Source organism: Mercenaria mercenaria, chromosome 7 (genome assembly GCF_021730395.1).
Source record: "Mercenaria mercenaria strain notata chromosome 7, MADL_Memer_1, whole genome shotgun sequence".
NCBI lineage: Eukaryota > Metazoa > Mollusca > Bivalvia > Venerida > Veneridae > Mercenaria > Mercenaria mercenaria.
The window spans coordinates 87,565,934-87,587,862 of NC_069367.1; the positions used below are offsets into that span (position 1 = coordinate 87,565,934).

Sequence of the window (21,929 nt, forward strand, 5' to 3'; positions counted from 1 at the left end):
TTGTCGATTTAATATCGTGAAAATAGGTTCTTTAACATGTTTTTAACATTTAGAAAGTTCGTTCAAATGTAATTTTATGAAATGAGCATTTGCCTGATTTTACCAGAAATATTTATCGACGCATGGCAGACGGTTGCTCCACTTTACATGTATAATCAGCACGAAAATAGTATATCGGATCCTATATCTGATAAGAAATTATTATTTTTTTACACTAATTAATTTATGGTGAATCATGAAATAAATTCTACTAATTTAGACATCAATCTCCACACATCTCATTCATGCAAGATTACGAGTTGAGAAAAGAGTCTATTCTATCCGCATAAAGCTGAGCAAATGGTATCATTTTTCACATTCTTGGTAAACGACTGGCGATCAAAGTCATGATATTTCGCACGGAGGCGGACGCTCCAGACAAGATTACTTCACTGAAAGTGGAATCGTGTGCAGTTATAGCTCAGTGGAAGAGCGTTCGCCTCTGGATCGCGAGTTTCGGAGTTTGAGCCCCACCGGAGAGACAGAGAGAGAGAGGGGGGGGGGGGGAAAGAGAGAGAGAGAGAGAGAGGGGGGAGAGAGAGAGAGAGAGAGAGAGAGAGACAAAGTGACAGAGAGGTCACAGTTAGGCAGAGTAGCTAGTCCAGTGAAGAGACTTTATTTCTGAAAGACATATCTTCAGATGACGATAAAGTATTGCAGCTGGTCCGACGCAGAGAATTTATTCTTCAGACAGTGTCTTTTTATTACAATTAAGCACAGCTGCAGGTCCGATGCAAAGAATTCATTTCTTGGCGGAAACCTTTTAATCAAATGCAGTAACAAACTCAAAGTAATAAAGTAATAGATACTAGAAAAGATGTTATAAAACCCTCACCAGTTGCAGCGTTCAGATTTACGGAGTACGGAGATTTAGTAAAAGTCCTATCTGTTTCTCCGAATGTCATGGATGTAGAAATTATAGTTTCGTGTTCACATTCTGAACACTTTTAAAATTTAACCAATGAACAAAGTCAACAAGTTTTTTCGGCGTGCCGTATTAAGCACGATTTTATGACCTCGTATGACCTTATGCCGCCTGAATAATGTACCAATCGGATTGCTTGGTAAGGTATTCTAGGTATTTTCAGCCATAATGAGAGATATTGTAAGAGCGGCGCTGACTGGAGGAAAGGCTGAAATGCTTTCACTCTGAGTCATGTGTGACACCGAGTGAAATGACAACGCGTTCGTCATCTATAACCTCTATAAGAGCAGCACCATCGGGTTGTATGCGTACCACTTGAACAGGTGTGCGTAACCAAATATTCATCTGCTCATCCGGACATATTTCTGTTTTGTTAAGTTATTTCTGTTTTGTTAAGTTTCCTTTCCTTAAGTTTTGTTTTTACAAAAAGATTATTATATGTTAACAGTCATTAACTCTTACCCTGCATTACAGCAACAATTTCTAACCAGTGAGAATCATTACTAACTGCAACAACATGTCCAATACTGTTAAATTTTAGACTCTAAATTTTAAATTAATCTTTCCGGTGAAAACAGTACTGTACATATTCTGAATGATAGACAAATTTGATAATAACCTGAAGTAGGGTAAGGGTTCATATTGCTTCCAACAGTTCCAGAAATAAAGTATAGAACGTATTTTAATATTGTTTGCTTACTGTTACCATCTTTTAAGCATCAAAGGCTCAAAGTGAGCTTTTGTGATTGTCCGTCGTGTGTCCCTCCACAATTTCTAAACACAGTCTTCTTCACAACTACTGTCTTCATTTATACAAAACTTCACAGAGGCCCCTTTCAACATTGCCAAAAGATTTAAAATACATGTTTCTGCCTATGTATAACTTGTGCTTCAGTTACATCACGCCGACCATCTTTTTTAAAGATATTTCTTGTTTTCGATAATATCCTTAGATACGACATGTCGTTAACATGATTTACACCCTTTATCAAATATCTCACCAAGATATTTCATATCTACATTTCATATCTACAATTCTTCTTTTCGGAACATGTCCGTAATCACTGAATGTTTCAATTTATTACATGTTTTAAAAAATCTGACTTTTTCTTTAACACTTTCTTAGCGAATCTCCCCTTATGTATCTCAATACTTTCCGATTTACCGTTGATGCATGCAACTTCGCATACTATTTAGATTATTTTGTTAAATAAAACACGATTTAGCGTGAAAACACGATTAAGCGTGAAATTTCTTAATGGGGTAGGGGTAAAATATCGTCAAATATTGAAAAATAAAAGTCGGTGACCCCTAAGTATATATATGTCTGCTAGACGTACACATACTGTGAAACAACATACCAAAGTTATACGTTTTTTTATCGAGCCGATTTTTTATAAACTGGATTTTAAGGCAAAATTTATAGCAAAACTTGATGTGAGATTTTCCGTTCTGACGTCACAATATCGTCTCTGACGTCTTAAGCGTCAATCTTATTTCGCTGAATTTTTGTACCACTGAGTAGCATTTTCTAAATGCAAAGTGAAATTTATTTTGTATTTTTCATTTTTATGACATTCAGAGCGCAGGAAAGGAAAAATGCCGAGAGCATTCGGAACTGGGCGTTGCACGAAAAGTGACGTCAGGGGCCATGTTTGTGACACAATAGCAAAAAACTCAAACAATATGGCGACAAAGTAAAATCGGAACCTAATCGCATATATCCTGAATTTTGTATAGAATAAATTTCAGGACGAAATTCGGAAAAAAAATTTGGGGCGCATTCCACCTTAAATTGTTTCTTGGAAGTGTATGTGATACTAATTTACAAAGTACATGTATGTTAGAATTTGGTAGAGTGAAATTAATCAAAGTGTACTTTAGACCAAAAAAATTTAACTTGCACACAGTCATGAGATACACTTCTTTTTTTAGTGGTAGCCACTTAACCCTGGGAATAAAGTACACAAACATTACTGAAGTCAGTTTATAATGTCTAACAAGTACACATGGTTTTTACTGTCCTATGTGGTTCTGGGACGATCTGTGTATGAAAAGAATTGGAACCACTGCCTTACCATTGCGTGATCGTAAGAGGCGACTAATAGGGTCTTAACACTTGGTTTTGCTGTAACTCTGTTATTCCAGCAGGTATGCAAATTTTGATTCCATACCTCATGTTTTTATTTCGATGTAAATGAGATGTGAAACCAAAATTTGTAGTCCTGTTTAGCGCCATTTAACTTAAACTGTGTTGGTGCGCCGTAAAACCCAAGAAAAAGCTTGTTAATACTGTAGAGGCCACATTTATGACCATATCTTAATGAAACTTGGTCAGAATGTTAATCTTGATGATCTATAAGGTCAAGTTTAACCTTTATAGGTTACACAATTCAGAGTTAAAGTCCACCTCATCAGCTAAATACCTAGGAATAACTATCTCCAATGATTTGAACTGGTCACAACACATAGAAAACATAACTTCTAAGGCAACCTCTTCCCTTCGATTTATTCAGAGAAATGTCAAGACAGATAACATAAAGGTCAAAGAAGCTGCATACACCACCTTTGTCCGCCCCCAGCTAGAATACTGTTCAACTGTGTGGCATCGCTGGCAGAAAACCCTCACCCATAAACTTGAACGAGTCCAAAGGTCAGCAGCTAGGCATGTTATGCATGACTACAACTATACAAGCAGTGTAACTGAAATGTTGAAATCCTTAGAATGGAAAACTCTCCAGTACCGTAGGTTAAACTGTTCATTACTTTTGTTTTCCAAAGTAAGGACCCAGATCGTTGCTATTGACCAAGGTTACTTGACCCCCATTAGAAATCTGAACTACTTGATCCCTTATTCCAGCACTCAATACTTTGCTAACTTTTTTTTCCCTAGAACCATCCTTCTCTGGAACTCCCTCCCCACATCAGTCAAAGCTAGCCCCAGCCTCAGTATCTTTACAGAGAGGCTGGCGGCGGTCACTATGTAATTCTTCCAATCTGTCCTATTTTAACTGTAGCATACTGTCCTTTTATCTTTTACTTTTAATACTGTAATATACTAAATTTCTTTAACAACTATTTCTCTGACAGCGTCGACCAGTCATAATCGGAAATCGATTGTTGGTTGTACCGATGTAGATGTAGATGTAGAAGTTCAAATCTGGGTCATGTGGGATCAAAAACTAGGTCACTAGGTCAAATCAAAGGAAAAGCTTGTTAACGCTCTAGAGGCCACACTTATGACTGTATCTTCATGAAACTTAGCCAGAATGTTAATCTTGATGATCTTTAGATAAAGTTCGAATCTGGGTCATGTTGGGTCAAAAACTAGGTCACCGGGTCAAATCAAAGGAAAAGCTAGTTAACACTTTAGAGGCCACATTTATGACCATATCTTAATGAAACTTGGTCAGAATGTTAATCTTGATGATCTTTAGGTCAATAGGTCAGGTGAGCGATACAGGGCCTTCATGGCCCTCTTGTTATCATTGAGATTTTACTTAAAGTTTTGCATGTATGCATGTTTCTCAGAAATTACTTGACCAGATGTTTTCAGATTATCCACGTCTTTGGCATCATGGGATGACCTCACTTGGCAAGTTTCATAACTTAAGCTTTCATTTTAACCTTATTATGTTTAAGAAATAATTTATAGCAAAAGAGTGTTTTAACACTATTTATGCACGATGGGCGGTTATATGTTGGGCTCAATTATTTCATGAGGGCGCATAATCGCCCGAGTGTATAAATAGTGTTAAAACATGATTTTGCTAAAAATTATTTTGATTCTAATAAACCCTTAATCTAAAACAGTAGATAAAATACTGTAGCGCTCTTCTTGGTCGCAACAAAAATATTGAAGTCACCGCATGCTAACGTTATGTCATTTTAGCGTAAGAGTGTTTTAACAGAGGCAAGCATATTAGAATCCTTTTTCAATTTGGAAACTGTTGCTAAAGCTTTATATGTAAGCAAGTATTAAGTGGAAGGGCTTCAAATATTCAAGTGAGCTGTCTAACGACAGCTCTTGTTAATGTTCCTAAAATTTATCATTATATATATAAATTGTACAGAACAACATCTATATGTAGGAATTATACATTGTTATGCTCCCCCACTTTGAAGAAGGAGGGGTATAACGGTTTGCAGATGTTGGTCGGTCTGTCAGTTGGTTGGTCTGTCGGTATGTAGACCAATCTGTTTCCGGATGATAACTCAAAAACACTTTGGCCTGGGATCATGAAAGTTAACAAGGAGGTTGATCATAACCAGCAGATGACCCTTTTGAGATTAGAAGGTCAGAGGTCATGGTCACAGTGGCCTGGAACAGTTAAACAGTTTCCGGATGATAACTCAAGAACGCTTGGGCCTAGGATCATGAAAGATGATAGGGAGGTTGGTCAGATGACCCCTAATGATTCTGAGGTCAGTGGGTCAAAGGTCAGATCACAATGACCTGGAACTGTTAAACAGTTTCTTGATGATAACTAGCCCCATGTGGTTCTGAGACGATCTGTGTATGAAAAGAATTGGAACCACTGCCTTACCCTTGCATGATCATAAGAGGCGGCTAATAGGGTCTTAACACTCGGTTTTGCTGTATCTCTGTCAGCGATTTTTTTCCTTCTTTATAAAGTACCCCTAAAAGGACCTTTTCCCAATTGAAAAATGCAATTTTTTTCCCCAATTATCATCCAAAAATTCCCCAAATGACCAAATTAAGTTTGCATTTTGATGATTGCAGAAGGAAAACTTAGTTATATTGACATTCACCAGGATTTAAACATTTAAACAGTTTGTTTGATGCTATTTACATGGAATTAAAGGAAGAAGCATTCTAAATGATGTTATTAATTAACTATAAAAATTCCCATTTTACCGCTATTTTTCCCAACTTATTCGGTACCGGACCTTTTCCCAGAAGGGCAAAAAAAAATCACTGTCTGTGATTCCAGCAGGTATGCAAATTTTGATTCCATACCTCATGTTTTTATCTCGATGTAAATGAGATGTGAAACCAAAATTTGTAGTCCTGTTTGGCGCCATATAACCTAAACTGTGTTGGTGCGCCGTAAAACTCAAATAAATAAATAAATTGATGATAACTAAAGAATGCTTAAGCCTTGGATCATGAAAGTTGATAGGGAGGTTGGTCATGACCAGCAAAAGACCCCTATTGATTTTGAGATCAGTAGGTCGAAGTTCAAGGTCACAGTGACCCAAAACAGTTAAATGGTTTCTGGAGGATAACTTGAGAATGCTTGTGCCTAGTATAATGAAACTTAATAGGGAGGTTGATCTTGATCAGCAGATGACCCATATTGATTTTTAGGTCAAAGGTCAAGGTCACAGTGACTCAAAACAGTTAAACTGTTTCTGAATGATAACTCATGAACTCTTGGGCCTAGGATCATGAAAGTTGATAGGGAGGTTGTTCAAAAACAGCAGATGGCCCCTTTAGATTATGAGATCAGTAGGCCAAAGGTCAAGGTCACATTGACCCAGAACAGTTAAACCATTTCCAGATGATAATTAACTTGAGAATGCTTGGGCCTATGATCACAAAAACTTAATAGGGAGGTTGATCATGACCAGCAGATGACCTGTTGATTTTGAGGTTAGTAGGTCAAAGGTCAAGGTCATTGACCAAGAACAATAGAACTTTTGTGTACAGTGACCAAATAATTTATGTTCCTTGTGCAATTACTGAATGCATCAAGGGGGAGGGGGTGGGGGGGGGGGGGGGCATTTCATGTTCTACGAGCTCTTGTTTAGTTTTGTTTAGCTGAACTGTGATGAAAGCTCCAAGGTTATTTGAACCACTTTTGAGTCTGTAACTGCCACTCCCCTTAAATTGTTCCTTATTTCATGATTGAAAATACAGAGCAAGTCCACCAGGTTCAGGAGCATACAAAGTCTCATTAAGCCTTACATTAAACCTTATGAAAATTCACTTTTCTTCAAATCTGTTTCAGAATCAGATGAACCCAAATTCACAAAAAAGCCTGGTAGTGTAGATTATGTGCGATATGGACATGGAATCGCAGTTCCCTGCTGTGCAGAAGGCTACACCAATATCAGCTGGTATAAACTACAGAATGGAATATGGAAGAGTTTTCCACCATTGGGGCCAACTGGAGATTACAATATACCTAAATTGGAGGAGCGTAGACAGGTCTTGAGATTCTTTGACGCAAAGTTCACTGACGGTGGTAGCTATCGATGCAATGTCACTGGAAAATCAGAATTTATACAACATACAACTGAAGTCAGTGTTATAGGTTAGAACTGTTATTATATTTTAAAAACTGCTGTAGATTTATATCACAACTAAAACACTAAATATAATTACAATAACCTGTCTTTGGCAAAAAAAAACACAACAGGATGCAGATGAATGAAAGTGATACAAAAAGTAACACACAGTACTAATTATACAGGACTTGTGTGCCTTAAGGTGATATTGGCATACTGGGATAGGTATTGCTTTAAGGCACCGGCCCCGTTTTATAACCTTTTCATGCCCCCATATTTATGTGTGGTGACCCGTGTGTGCACATAGTGTTGCTGCTGTCCATACATCCCAAAATCTTGGGTCTCCTACTCTTCCCTCACTATTACTAGCCTGATTTGCTTTAAACTTTCACAGATGAACAAGTTTGATGTGCAGATGAGATAAAGAAAGGAACTTTTGCTGTGACTATTTTTACCACAGTTATGGCCCTTTGATGGCTTTACTATATAGAATATAGAGAAAAAGAGAAAAATCTTGCATGTCAAACTCCTTAAACACTATTGAAAAAATATCCTTTAAAGCTTCACAGATAAGGACCTTGATGTGAAGATGACAATAAGTAATGGACTTTATCTGTGGATATTTTTTCTAGAATTAAGATCCTATCACAAAATAGGTCATAGTGAAAACATTTGGGGTGTTCAACTCCTCAACCAGTCTTCAACTTTTATTGCATGATTGCTTCTATTCAGTAGATGACCATATTGTTTTGTGGTCAGGGTAGGTCAAAGGCCAAACTCACATTTATATCAACAATGAAAACAGATTTTAACAACTAAAGAACACTTGGCCTTATGCTTCTTAACTTCATAGAATTTTTGCCTGTCGTCAGCAGATGACCCTAAATGTTTTGGAGGTCAATAGGTTGTAGGTCAAGTTCACAGTGACCTTGAAACTGAAAATGGTTTGAGATCAGACAGTAACCTTGAGATTGAAAGCAATTCCTGATCATTTACTGGAGAAAGCTTAGGCCTCATAGGATGGTGTCTTGTAGACAGTAGATGACACCTGCTGTTTTAAGGTCATTTGGTCAGAGGTCAGGGTCACAGATTAAAAAATTACATGCTCAGGCCATCATGGGAGGAGGTGGGCACATGTGTTTTTACAGCTCTTTTTATTTATCTTTACTTGTATATAATTTATAAAGGAGCTGCCTCCACATAGGTATCTATAATCACTCATTGAATGGTGCCTTTTAGCTAAATCATCTTCACATAGGTATCTATATTCACTCATTGAATGTTGCCTTTTAGCTAAATCATCTTCACACAGGTATCTATAATCACTCATTGAATGTTGTCTTTTAGCTAAATCATCTTCACATAGGTATCTATAATCACTCATTGAATGGTGCCTTTTAGCTAAATCATCTTCACATAGGTATCTATATTCACTCATTGAATGTTGTCTTTTAGCTAAATCATCTTCACATAGGTATCTATAATCACTCATTGAATGGTGCCTTTTAGCTAAATCCTGTCTCCTTTCTCAAAGTTTTGCCTGATATAAGTGTCCTACATACTATACAGTTCTGTCTATATACAATCACTGATTCATTGGTAACTTTAAGTTACTGTGTTAAAGAAAACGGTTTTAGGAATTTACGCCTCTGCAGACAGTAACTGTTGCTAGTATGACTGTTTTTAAAGAAACACATCTATAGTCTGAAGTTACATCAGGTTGACTTTCAAGTTAAAGTTGTAGGAAAGTGCAGCAGTGATTCACAGTGGTCAACAAAATATAGCAAAATTGCAATATGGTTGCACTGGTGACTTTTAAATAAATGAAATATGAAGTATAAAATGGTATCAGTGATTCACTGGCAAGGAAAAGATATCATGGTCAGTGATTCCATGTTTAGTCCAAGTTCAAAGAAATAGTATGTAGTAAGAAATGACAGGCAGTTTTTCACTGGAAAGTTCATGGTAACAAAATTGTTAATGGGAAAACCAACTCTGTGGCTCAGTGGCAGAGCACCTGCTTCTAGTGGAGGAGGCTTTTGGTTTTCTCCCAAACCATGCCAAAGATGTGAAAAAAGGGTACTAGAAGTTACTTCACTAATAAATGGTGCTGCTCAGTATTATGAGTATAGTACTAGAACTGGTCAGCCCAGTGACATTTATACTACTAAAAAACTGTTAAAAAACGATGCTGACCCTGAACACTTACACATTCATGCATAAATAGGAATCATTGATTCACTGGTAAGCTCAAGTAAACAAAATACCTAATGTACGTAAAGAAAGTTTGTTCCAATCATTTTACTGAGGTCTTAATGACACTAAGAATTGTCCACACTATTCACTGAAAGACAACTTAAGGTGATATTCAGAGGTTTTTATTGCTTGATATGTTCAGATGAAAGCATTACATTTGGCTTAAGTTTGTTTTTTTCATGCGGCATTATAGAAAATGCATTTTGCACTAAACTTTGTTGAAGGTAGTCTGCTTGCCAACTTAACAGTACAAATATGTTGTGATGTATTTAGAATTCATTTGTTTAGTTTTACATTATAGCAGTTGCACATGAATTGTACAAACAGTTATCAAAGATCTACTATAGAACCACTTAAAAATAATAATACATGTTTATTTTCAGAAGTTGAGAAATTTTTAATTTTATGTATAGAATAAATAGTATTTCCTCCAGTTAGACAATCTGAAATTAATCAGTTGTATATCAACATACCCTATGAATGTCTTACTTTCCATGATTTCCAACTGGAACAAACTTTCTTGCACATCGGACTGGCGATTCAGGTGATTTTACCTATGCCGGCAAAACCCATCTGGCACCCCTCATGCCAGATGACTCTCGTGCTGTTAATGACAACTAGTGGTTCATGCACTGATAATATATTGTTTACATAAAATACGAAAAAAGCAGGTACCTTGATAGTTTCTCTCTGTTCCTTATAGTATATTCCTCGATTTAAAATACGTTAGTTCATTGTAAAAACATAACGTTACGCTACAAATGATAAAACTAAAGTGGAACTTTGTTATTGTGCGTAACGCAAAACATCATGACGTCACTTCTCTAAGGACGTTAATTTTCCGCGCTTTGTGTTCATTCTCTATTATAAGAAAGAGTGCTAAAAAGAAAGTATTTCTACCTTTCCCGTCCCTAGATTTGCCACTATAATGTCACCCTTTTCAATGGTGGAGTATTTAGACAATTTTCCACCAAAATGCCACCTAAAATGCCACCAAAATGGTGAAAAAATGAACAGGACAGTTGCAAACCCGTTTTCCACTAAATTCCACCTCTTTCCACTTGTGTACACCTTTAGGTGGCAATAAGTGGAATATTTAGACAGTTTTACACCAATATGACACCATTATGGTGGAAAATTTGTTTGCCACTTAATTCCACCAATAGCCACCTTCATGGTGGCAGTAAGTGGAATATTTAGACAAATTACCACTAAAATGCCACCATTATGGTGTAAAAATATTTTCCACTAAACACCACTTACTTCCACCAATCACCACCTAACAGGTGGCAGTAAGCAGACAAAATTTCACCAAAACGCCACTATGGTGGCAGTCCTATTTTCCACTAAATGCCACCAAATAGCTGGCAATAGCAGGAAAATATGTGGCAACTAGAGGAAATCTGCTGCACCTGCTGAATCTGGAAAAACTCAGTAGTAAGCAAAAATCAAATTATATTAATATATTTTTTATTTTTATGAAAAATCAGACTCTTCACAAGAAATCACAAAAGATCTGAACACGAGGATCAGGATGTTGTCAATGCAGTCTTACTTTTTCATATTCCAGGATGGCTTAAGCAGATGGCGAATGACTCTCCAAATTTCACTCCTTTGGATGTAAGGCCATTTTTCCAGCACACAATCTGTAACAGCAAATCATACAATGTCATCTGTTAATAGATATATTTTTCTAATATTCTGAATAATTTTGCAGAAAATTGTAAATTTCCTCTAGAAAAAATTCTATTCACTCAAACGGTTACTTCGTTTTGTAAAAATAATTATATGCATCTTTAATCAATAACAAGAACTTGAGAATTGATGAAAGAATTAGATGTGGAAGCACCATTGCTCTAAGGTGATTTACACTTGTGTCAAATTTCATGAATATTTATCAATGGATTACTTGTTATATAGGAATTTATGGATTGAATAAACAATTAAAGGGCAATAACTTTGGTTACTGAAGTGATCCTGATAGAAATTGCACATGCAATGCTGTCCTGTAGTGATCTACATTTTTGTAAAGTTTCATGAAGATCCATCAATAGATGCAGGAAAAATGCCTATTTTTTACCAAATCAAGGGGAAATACTTCTTTTACTAGGTAAATAATTGAGCAGTATTAAGCAGTGTTAATGAGCTTATAATAATTACAGGGAGTTTAGTGATTCTATAGACAAAGCTATAAAAATATTTTTCCAGTTACAAGCATTTTCAGTTAATCCGATGGACAGATAAAAAAGAAAGGACAATGCCAAAAATAATATCCCTCCGCCTTTGTTAAAAGGTAATAATAGCACTTGGGTTTTTCATCACATTTATAATTAATATTTATCATATAATATGCCAGGAATTTCTATTAATTGGTGTACTTAAAAATTAAGGGTTATTTAAACATTAATTTTATAAAAACATATAATATTTACCTGATTCAAAATTATCTTGGTATGTTTCTTTTATGCAGTAATAAGCTGTATGCTGCTCAGGTATATAGTCAGGCAGGCATATCATGTCACAAAGTTGCACTTTTTTCACAGAAGGTACCTGGTATGAACAGTTTAAAGTACATATTTTATGCTAAGTGCTAATCAATAATGTAAATAATTACAAAATGATACAATTTTACAGTGTTATAAACATGACTGAGCTATATTCCAGAAAATATATCTGGGATTTATCCGTCTGCCAAACTTCCGAAGACATAAAAGGAGATTTGTTGACTTTAATTCAAAGCAGTTTGGTAAATGTTGTTTCAAATTCAAGTATTTGTTAAGAGTAAGTAATTAAGACAATGTTAAAGACAGTAATAATTTTTAAAAAATAAACAGTATAATATTGTTACCTCTCACAATGTGTTTCCAGTTTCTCCCAGGCTGACTCATCAAATGTCAGATTTCAAAATTTGGTATTACTACACAGATAAATTGATTCCACACTTACACTTTCTTGGTCAGCTAAAGAAGGTGTCAAATCCTTAAGTTGAAAAGCTATTGTAAAAACATCCTTTTTAGCCCACCATCATCAGATGGTGGGCTATTCAAATCACTCTGCGTCCATGGTCCGTCGTCCTTCCGTCCGTCCGTCAGTCCGTCCGTCCTTCCGTCCGTTAACAATTTCTCGTTATCGCATCTCCTCAGAAACTACAGGGGGGATTTTAACCAAACTTTGTCAGAATGATGTATTGGTACCCTAGTTGTGTCCCTCTGAAAATCAAACTGGTTCAACAATTTTTTAGTGAGTTATGGCCCTTTGTTTATTTCTATAATTTACATAGATTTATATAGGGAAAAACTTGAAAATCTTCTTGTCCAAAACCACAGAGCCTAGGGCTTTGATATTTGGTATGAAGCATCATCTAGTGGTCCTCTACCAAGATGATTCAAATTATTTCCTTGGGGTCTAATATGGCCCCGCCCTGGGGGTCACATGGTTTATATAGACTTATATAGGGGAAAACTTTGAAAAACCTCTTGTTCAAAACCACAGGGCCTAGGGCTTTGATATTTTGTATATGACATCATCTAGTGGTCTTCCACTAAGACTGTTCAAATTATTCCCCTAGGGTCAAATATGGCCCCGCCCCGGGGGTCACATGGTTTACATAGACTTATATAGGGAAAAACTTTGAAAATCTTCTTGTCCAAACCACAAGGCCTAGGGCTTTGGCATTTGTAATGTAGCATCATCTAGTGGTTCTCTACCAAGTTTGTTCAAATTATCCCCCTAGGGTCAAATATGGCCCCGCCCTGGGGGGTCACATGGTTCATATAGACATATAGGGAAAAGATTTTAAAATCTTGTCAATAACCTACAACATTCAAATTTGGACCACATGTATGGTTTTGAGTGGCAAGATGAACCTTGACATGAGTTGACCTTGATTTTGACCTAGTGACCTACTTTCACATTTCTGTAGCTACTGCCTTTAAATTTGGACCACATGCATAGTTTTGTGCACTGAAACAAACTTTGACCTTGACATTGACCTAGTGACCTACTTTCACATTTTTGAAGGTACAGGCTTCAAATTTGGACCACATGCATAGTTTCGTGTTCTGAAATGGAATTTGACCTTGATTTTGACCTACTGACCTACTTTCACATTTCTCAAGCTACAACCTTCAAATTTGGACCACATGCATAGTTTTGTGTACTGAAACAAACTTTGGCCTTTACATTGACCTAGTGACCTACTTTCACATTTTTGAAGGTACAGGCTTCAAATTTGGAACACATGCATAGTTCTGTGTTCCGAAATAAAATTTGACCTTGATTTTGACCTAGTGACCTACTTTCACATTTCTCGAGCTACAGCCTTCAAATTTGGACCACTTGCATAGTTTTGTGTACCGAAATGAACTTTGACCTTAAGATTGACCTAGTGACCTACTTTCACATTTCTGTAGCTACAGGCTTCAAATTTAGACCACATGCATAGGATTGTGTACTGAAACAAACTTTGACCTTGACATTGACCTAGTGACCTACTTTCACATTTTTGAAGGTACAGGCTTTAAATTTGGACCACATGCATAAATTTGTGTTCTGAAGTGTAATTTGACCTTGATTTTTACCTAGTGACCTACTTCCACATTTCGTCCTTGAAATTGATCTAGTGACCTACTTTCACATTTCTCAAGCTACAGCTTTCGAATTTGGACCACATGCACACTGTTGTGTACGGAAATGAAATTTGACCTTGAGCTAGTCAGTAAGTCTTGAAATTTGGAACACTCAAAAATGGCACATTGGTGGGCGCCAAGATCACTCTGTGTGAAGATAATAGGCAAGAACTATTTGTTTGCATCTCACCTGATGTTTGCCTGCATATATAAATCTTAACTGACCCAAATTCCACCTGGGGTTGTTTCTATACATTTGTGTGGTAGCTTGTAACTTGATCTATCATTAATCCTATCTTTAACCAACTTTCACTCATGCAGAAATAATACACTGCAGACACATTTAAAAATGATCTTTTCAGATTCAGCTAGTACAGCCAATTTTCACTAGTTGCCACCTATTTTCCACCTTTTCTGTCTTTCATTGAATATAATGCAAAGCTATAATAAGCAATAAATATTCTGTGTCACAAAAGAACAAAAATTCAAATTTTCTGTATACCATTCTGAATATTATTTTTGTCCAGCTAGAGTCAGCATAGACCTATTCTCATTTTAATGAAACCCTTTGAAGAAGGAGCCTGGGTATACTGTTTTGCAGATGTTGGTCAGTCTGTCGGTCATTTGGTATGTTGACCAATTGGTTTCCGGATGATAACTCAAGAATGTTTGGGCCTAAGATCATGAAACTTTATATGTAGGTTGGTCATGACCAGCAGTGACCCATATTGACTTGGAGGCCTGGAACAGTTTAACAGTTTCCAGATGATAACTCTAATACTCCTGAGCCTAGGATCATGAAAGTGAATGGGAAGGTTGAACATAGCTAGCAGATAACTCCTGTAGATTTTTAGTTCAGAAGGTCAAAGGTCAAGGTCACAGTGAGCTGGAACAGTTAAGCTGTTTCGGATGTTAATTTGAGAACTCTTTGACCTAGGATCATGAAACTACATAGGGAGGTTGATCATGACCGGCAGAGGACCCCTACTGATTTTGAGGTCAGTCAATGGTCAAAGGTCTAGGTCACATTGACCCAGGACACTAGAACTTATTTTGCCCAATAACTAGAGAATGCTTTGGTCTCAGATCACATTTGATACAGAAGTGACACTTATGACTGGTAAATGGCCCATAATTATTGATTTAAAGGTAGTACATCAAACGTCACTGTGCACAGTGACCAAATGATTTCTGTTTCTTGTACAGTTACTGAACGCATCAAGTGGGGGCGGGGAGCATTTGTGTTCTACGAGCTGTTGTCAATGTGCAGTTTTAGCAAAGTCAGGTTCCGTGTCAGTTAGGCCTGAAGTTTGAAGTTTAGTGTCCATTATACCTTGATTCCAACCAGAGTCCATGTGAAGTTTTTTGTACAGGGTAATCCAATGTCTTACAGTTCTCTTTTAAATCAAACATCACAAAAACGTCTTAAGTTTTTTTCCACCTATTCGCCACCAAGAAAATTTGCTAAGTCCCTATTTTCCACTAAACCAGTGTACGAAATTCAGATTTGAATCCAATAGCCCGTTCGGGCTACCAGATTAAAAATTTTCCAAGCCCGACACCAATTTCACTAGCCCGAACTTTAACACCTTAAAATACATAATTTTTGCACCATATAACATTTTGTTTTACAGACATCTCTATGCATGTTTGAAGTAATAAAAAAGACATACAGTACATGTTTGCCATGTTTTTGAAAAATTTTAACTAGAAATACTCCAGTCCAGATCAGCATCGTCAGAGTCCAAAAGCATCGGACATGACACTCCTTGCCAAAACGAAATCTAAACTGTTATGCTCGATTTTTTAGGATCCGCACTCGCCAATTACTGCAACTCGGACAGTTGACAGTTTGTAAGATGTAATACCGAGTGCTAAATACACATTTACATACACGCTCATAACATAATTTAAGCTCCGCCTACTGCAGGTACTTGTGAGATTTTTGCGAGAAGTGTGAAAGCTAATCAAATTATCCGTTACGCTAGAGGTGATTGTATTCAGCCAATTAGCGCTGCGGTTACGTCTTTGACACTGTGTTTGATTCTCAACACGTGAGAGTGCAAAAACCAATAATTCCATAAGCGTTTCTCAGTCTGGAAAATCATGATGCAGTACTCGTTTAATTAGCATGTTTTTTTAAACAAATGAGGAAAATTCGGTAGCCCAGTCGGTCTTGTACCTGTGGAAAATCGGTAGCCCGAGCTGAAATTTGGTAGCCACGGGCTGTTGGACTACCGTGAATTTCGAACACTGCTAAACGCCACTCGATTTCCACCATGAAAAAAAAACTATGTTCTACTTTCCACCAATTTACACGTTTCTACCACCAGAAAGAAAAACTATGTTCAAATTTACACCTAATGCCACCTAAATGCCACCAAAATAAAGTGGCTTTTGGTGGCAAATTTACCACTTAGGTGAAAAAAGAGCTGAATTACACCAAATGCCAACTAATGCCACCTATTTCCACCAGTTGCCACCCTTTTTTCATCGAAATAAGTGGCAAAGAGTGGCATTAGCTGGTAAATCTAGGGACGGGTTTGTAAAATACGGTATGCAAGAAAAATAATCTGCCAGAAATAAATGCTAACATGTATACGATATGCAAGAAAAAATATCAGTCATGTGTTTACGAATTGGATGGAAATATCCGTCCCTCGGCCACCTGCGCATGGGCGGTAATTCGGCAAGCCTCATTACCGCCCAATGCGCAGGTGCCCTCGGGACGGATATTTCTATCCGATTCGTAAACACATGACAGATATTATTATTCCTTACAACCTTTAGTAGGAAATTGCAGCAGTGATTCACCGGTGAATCCAAGCTAAAGAAATACAAATGTATGTAGTAGAAAGTTGCATCTGATTCAATGATTCACTGATCAGTTCAGTTTAAGAAAAGGTAAAGTGAAGTTTTCAGTTTTTGTCAGGACTATAAGAGGCTAACAGTTTTTCTAGAATATAAGAGACTAACAGTAGGCTAACGGTTTATCTAGAATATAAAAGGCTAACTGTTTATCTAGAATATAAGAGGCTAGCTGTATAGGCTAACAGTTTATCTACAGGGCTCCAGATAATTTCTTTGGCCAATGAGTATTTACTCAACATATTTTTTGTGAATGAGTAAAATGGTAAAATTTGAAACTGACAGAAGTAATTTTACTCCTGAAAATTTATTAATGTGAAAAAACCAGAAATCAGTTTTATAACATATTTATTGGTGTAACACCCATGCATTTGTTTGCAGTTCAGTTTCAATTCATCATTTAAGTTTTTGCTTCTTTTTTTCCCTTGGCTTGCTTTGGCTTCACACTCGCTGCCAAATAAAATAGAATATTCAATATACCTTTAGCTATGTTTTAGGGATCAGTCTTGTTGGTTTAAAGAATGCGTAGAGTGTTTGTTCACTTATACATTCTTAGAAAAGAGACATTTTTGTTTGTTCCGCACTGGAAGTTGATATTTTAAATCGACACCACTTTAAAATACACTACCGTACCATAATGGCATCAATATTAATTCCCAACTATTTGATATACGCAGACATTGAGTGTAAAAAATAGTTTAACCTAGGTTTATAGAGTACCATTCAATACGTGTGTACGTTCAATGTGGGAGAATTAATGCCGACTGTGCTCTGTTACATAAAGCATCCGGACGATTCAGATTTTGTTTATGCCAGTAAAAAGTCATTGCGTGCGTTTCTGTTACTTCATATACGTTTCTATACGCTTAAAAATTATCAGACATGCGTATATGCATTATTTCAAAGCGTAATTTACGCTAATATGCATCTTATCTGGAGCCCTGTATCTAGAATATAAGAGGCTAACAGTTTATCTAGAACATAAGAGACTAACTGTTTATCTAGAATATAAGAGGCTAACTGTAGGCTAACAGTGTATCTAGAATATAAGAGGCTAACAGTTTATCTAGAATATAAGAGGCTAACTGTAGGCTAACAGTTTATCTAGAATATGAGAGGCTAACTGTTTATCTAGAATATAAGAGGCTAACTGTAGGCTAATAGTTTATCTAGAATATAAGAGGCTAACAGTTTATCTAGAATATAAGAGACTAACATAAGAGACTAACATTACTTTGTTGCATCGTATAATGTATGTTCTTACAAGAACAGCACTGTAATTTGATACTGTTAAATATTACAGCATGTGATCAACTCGCCAGAGGTCCTATACTAACACGACCATATCCACAAAACCAGACCATATACCAGTATGGTGGAAACATCACACTTCACTGCTCAGGTTACTTTGGTTGTGCTGATCCAGGAGATGTTAGACTAGCATTGTGGGAAGTTGAAGGAACAACAGATTTAAATATTACAGATACCAGTCCAAGATATTCTGAGGAAATTGTAACAAAGTAAGTAAAATGAAACAGATTTGGATTTTAGAAAGTCTTACTCTAAGATTTTGTAAGCAAGTTGTTTTTGCCTATTCTGTCTTTCAGTGCCAAATTGTTTTCCTGTATTGTTTTGTTATGTCCTCCTTTTTAGCTCACCTGTCACGTAGTGACAGGGTGAGCTTTTGTGATCACCCTTCGTCCGTCGTCCGTCCACAATTTCTTGTCTGCACAATAGTGGTTTCATTTATGATTTTATTTTAACCAAACTTGCACACAACTTGTATCACCATAAGACCTTGGTTCCTTTCTTGAACTGGCCAGATCCCTGTATAGGTTCCAGAGTTATGGCCCCTGAAAGGGCCAAAATTAGCTGTTTTGACCTTGTCTGCACAATAGCAGCTTTATTTATGATTTGATTTTTACCAAACCTGCACACAACTTGTATCACCATAAGATCTTGGTTCCTTTTTTGAACTGGCCAGATTCCTTTATGGGTTCAAGAGTTATAGCCCCTGAAAGGGCTAGAATTAGCTGTTTTAACCTTGCCTGCACAATAGCAGCTTCATTTATGATTTTATTTTAACCAAACTTGCACACAACTTGTATCACCATAAGATCTTGGTTCTTTTCTTGAACTGGCCAGATTCCATTATGGGTTCCAGAGTGATGGCCCCTGAAAGTGCCAGAATTAGCTATTTTGACCTTGTCTGCACAATAGCAGCTTCATTTATGATTTGAATTTAATCAAACTTGCACAAAACTTGTGTCACCTTAAGATCTTGGTTCCATTCTTGAACAGGCCAGATCCCATAATGGGTTCCAGAGTTATGGCCCCTGAAAGGGCCAAAATTAGCTATTTTGACCTTGTCTGCATTAATAGCAGCTTCATTTATGATTTGATTTTAACCAGACTTACACACAACTTGTATCACCACAAGATCTTGGTTCCTTATTTGAACTGGCCAGATTCCTTTATGAGTTCCAGAGTTATGGCCCCTTAAAGGTCCAAAATTTGCTATTTTGGCTTTTGCAGCCATATAGAGACTTCATTTATGGTTTGATTTGATACAAACTTCCAAAATATCTTCAACAACAATAAATCTTGGATTCCATGATGAATCTGTCAGATCCAGTCATAGGTTCCAGAGTTACCGTATTTTCCCGTATTAACGCCCCCGGGGGCGTTACATTTTCCAAAGAGGGGGCGTTTATTTGAGGTAAAAAAATAAAAAATGAAAATTTTTACAAAACTTAAAAACATCGTTCAAACTAGCTGTAAAGTGTTTCTGTGTTGTTTAATCCCCCCAAAACGTAATTATTTGACATCCAATTTAATGCAGTGTGTCTTTTATGCATTGAAATACGGTACCTCGTGTATTCCATGTCTGGCTTTTTGACACGCTCGCGACACTACACATTACGTCATGACCCAAACAGCTGTGTACTCCGACAACATTTTCCTTAGTACATGCGGGTAGCTAATAGCGCAATACACAATGTCAATGGTTTGACACGCTGCTGTGCCTGCTTTTAAATTAAAAGTTCTTAAAACTGCCGAAGAAAAGGGTATATCGTAAACACATTGCTGCAAGTTTGTTTAAAGTCGGCAGGAAGCGTGTGCGCGAGTGGTGTAAAAACAAATCAAAAATGTATTTACCGTTTAATTTTCTGTTACGTACCGTACTTAGTACAGATGTTTTGGACTTACGGTACATGGACTGTTTAAAAGTGTGTTTAATTTCTAATACATTGGACTTGAGTACTGTAAATTACATATTATGTGGACTTATAAAAACGAGGTAGGTGATTTTTTTCTCTTTCTTGTTGACTTTTTTCCCTCCAAAATGGGTGGGGGCGTTAATTAGAGGGGGGGCCTTAATTCGGGAAAATACGGTATTTTATATCTGATTACCTTCCCTGATTGTAATCAAAATGGATTTATATCAGTAAGTATTTATAGGACTTACTTGAAATTTCATTATTGTCATTAGTTGGACTGAGACAATCAGGGTAGATAACTATGGACTGATTTTATGTCAAATTACCTCCCTTTATTTCAAATTAAAATGGGTATTTCTCCGTAACAAATGAAGATACTGATCTGAAATTTCATTTATGTCAACAGATGGACTTGGACAATCAGTGAAGATACATATTGACTGAATTTATGACAAATTACTTCCCTTTATTTTTTATCTAAATGAATACACCTCAGCAACTTCTAATGAGATTGGTTTGAAACATTATTTATGTCTTCCATGGTGAGAAATAGTCATATTAGATAACTCTTGATTGAATATTTATCGATTAGAATACTTTACTAATATATTGTTGTATAGGCTTGTACTCTGTATCTTCTACATGCATATACCAATGCATGATTACCTCCCCAGATTTTAATGAAAATGGATTTATCTCGGTAAATATTTATAGACCTCATTTGAAATTTCTTTGTTGTCTTTAGTTGGACTGAGGCAATCAGGGTAGATAGCTATGGACTGATTTTATGTCAAATTACCTCCCTTTATTTCAAATTTAAATGAGTGTATCTCAGTAACCAATGAAGATACTGATTTGAAATGTCATTTGTGCCATCAGATGGACTCGGAAAATCAGGGTAGATAACTTTTGAATGAATCTATGACAAATTACCTCCCTTAATTTTATGTAAACAAATATATCTCAGCAGCATCTAATGAGATTAGTTTTAAATGTTATTTAAGTCTTCCAGAGTAAGGAATAGTCATGTTATTAAAAAAATGCAGCATTTTAGCCTCGGACCCTCAAACTTGGTATGGAAATTGGCCCTGACTAGGTCAAAAGGGACTGTTATATCAAAATGTTTGTCCTGATGATATTTAACGTGTATGCCTATGTGCTCTATGTCAAAACTTGATCATATCATTTTGAGCAATGGTACTCAGGTGAGCGGTACAGGGCCATCATGGCCCTCTTGTTATATCTGTTGTGCTGTATAGGGCAGCATAATAAAATTAGTTGCTGCTTGGTCTGTCTGTGCTTGTCTTCATCTTACCACTTTTGTCCACACTATTTCTCAGTTACTGCTGGCTGAATCTTCATGAAAGCATCACTACCAAGAAGAGATGTGTATGTAAAGTCAGCAAATTATTTGTACTTTTTTCAACAGTATTTTGTTTGCTTTTGTCAGAGTTAGTATCTTGGTAAATACATATCACAACTAATTAAAAATGCCCACCCTTCTTTACCAAGATAATGCAAACTGACTAACATAGGGTTCAAAACTCTTGCTTTAATGTTGATGAAATAATTGTCCTTTTTGTACTTTGCTATATTTTTCATTTTTTCCAACAATATTGTTAAGTATCATAAAGACCACACAAATACATTTCAGCCAACAAGCTTTTTCAACAAGATTAATGTCCTAGTTGGTAGTATATTTGAAAGGTCAACACAATGAAATAAATGTGTGCAGTA

At 36.4% G+C, this 21,929-nt stretch overlaps 1 protein-coding gene and 1 long non-coding RNA gene across 5 annotated transcripts in view; one reads left to right on the top strand and one right to left on the bottom strand.

The window, feature by feature from the left end:
* The window catches only part of LOC123553728 (uncharacterized), a 64,549-nt gene that overhangs the window by 14,092 nt on the left and 28,528 nt on the right, over nt 1-21,929 (top strand). For 2 of the 4 annotated variants that reach the window (XM_045343317.2, XM_045343318.2), the window contains exons 3-4: nt 6,940-7,245; nt 18,275-18,491. In XM_045343317.2, the coding sequence (XP_045199252.2) occupies nt 6,940-7,245; nt 18,275-18,491 (523 nt within the window). The remainder of the gene's footprint in view (nt 1-6,939; nt 7,246-18,274; nt 18,492-21,929) is intronic. The other 2 variants (XM_045343320.2, XM_045343322.2) reach the window with 1 other exon arrangement.
* LOC128558712 (uncharacterized) lies at nt 11,003-12,792 on the bottom strand. The gene is made up of 3 exons (XR_008371905.1): nt 12,324-12,792; nt 11,908-12,025; nt 11,003-11,121 (listed from the first exon to the last, which is right to left on the bottom strand). It is a non-coding gene; the product is annotated as an uncharacterized LOC128558712 (long non-coding RNA).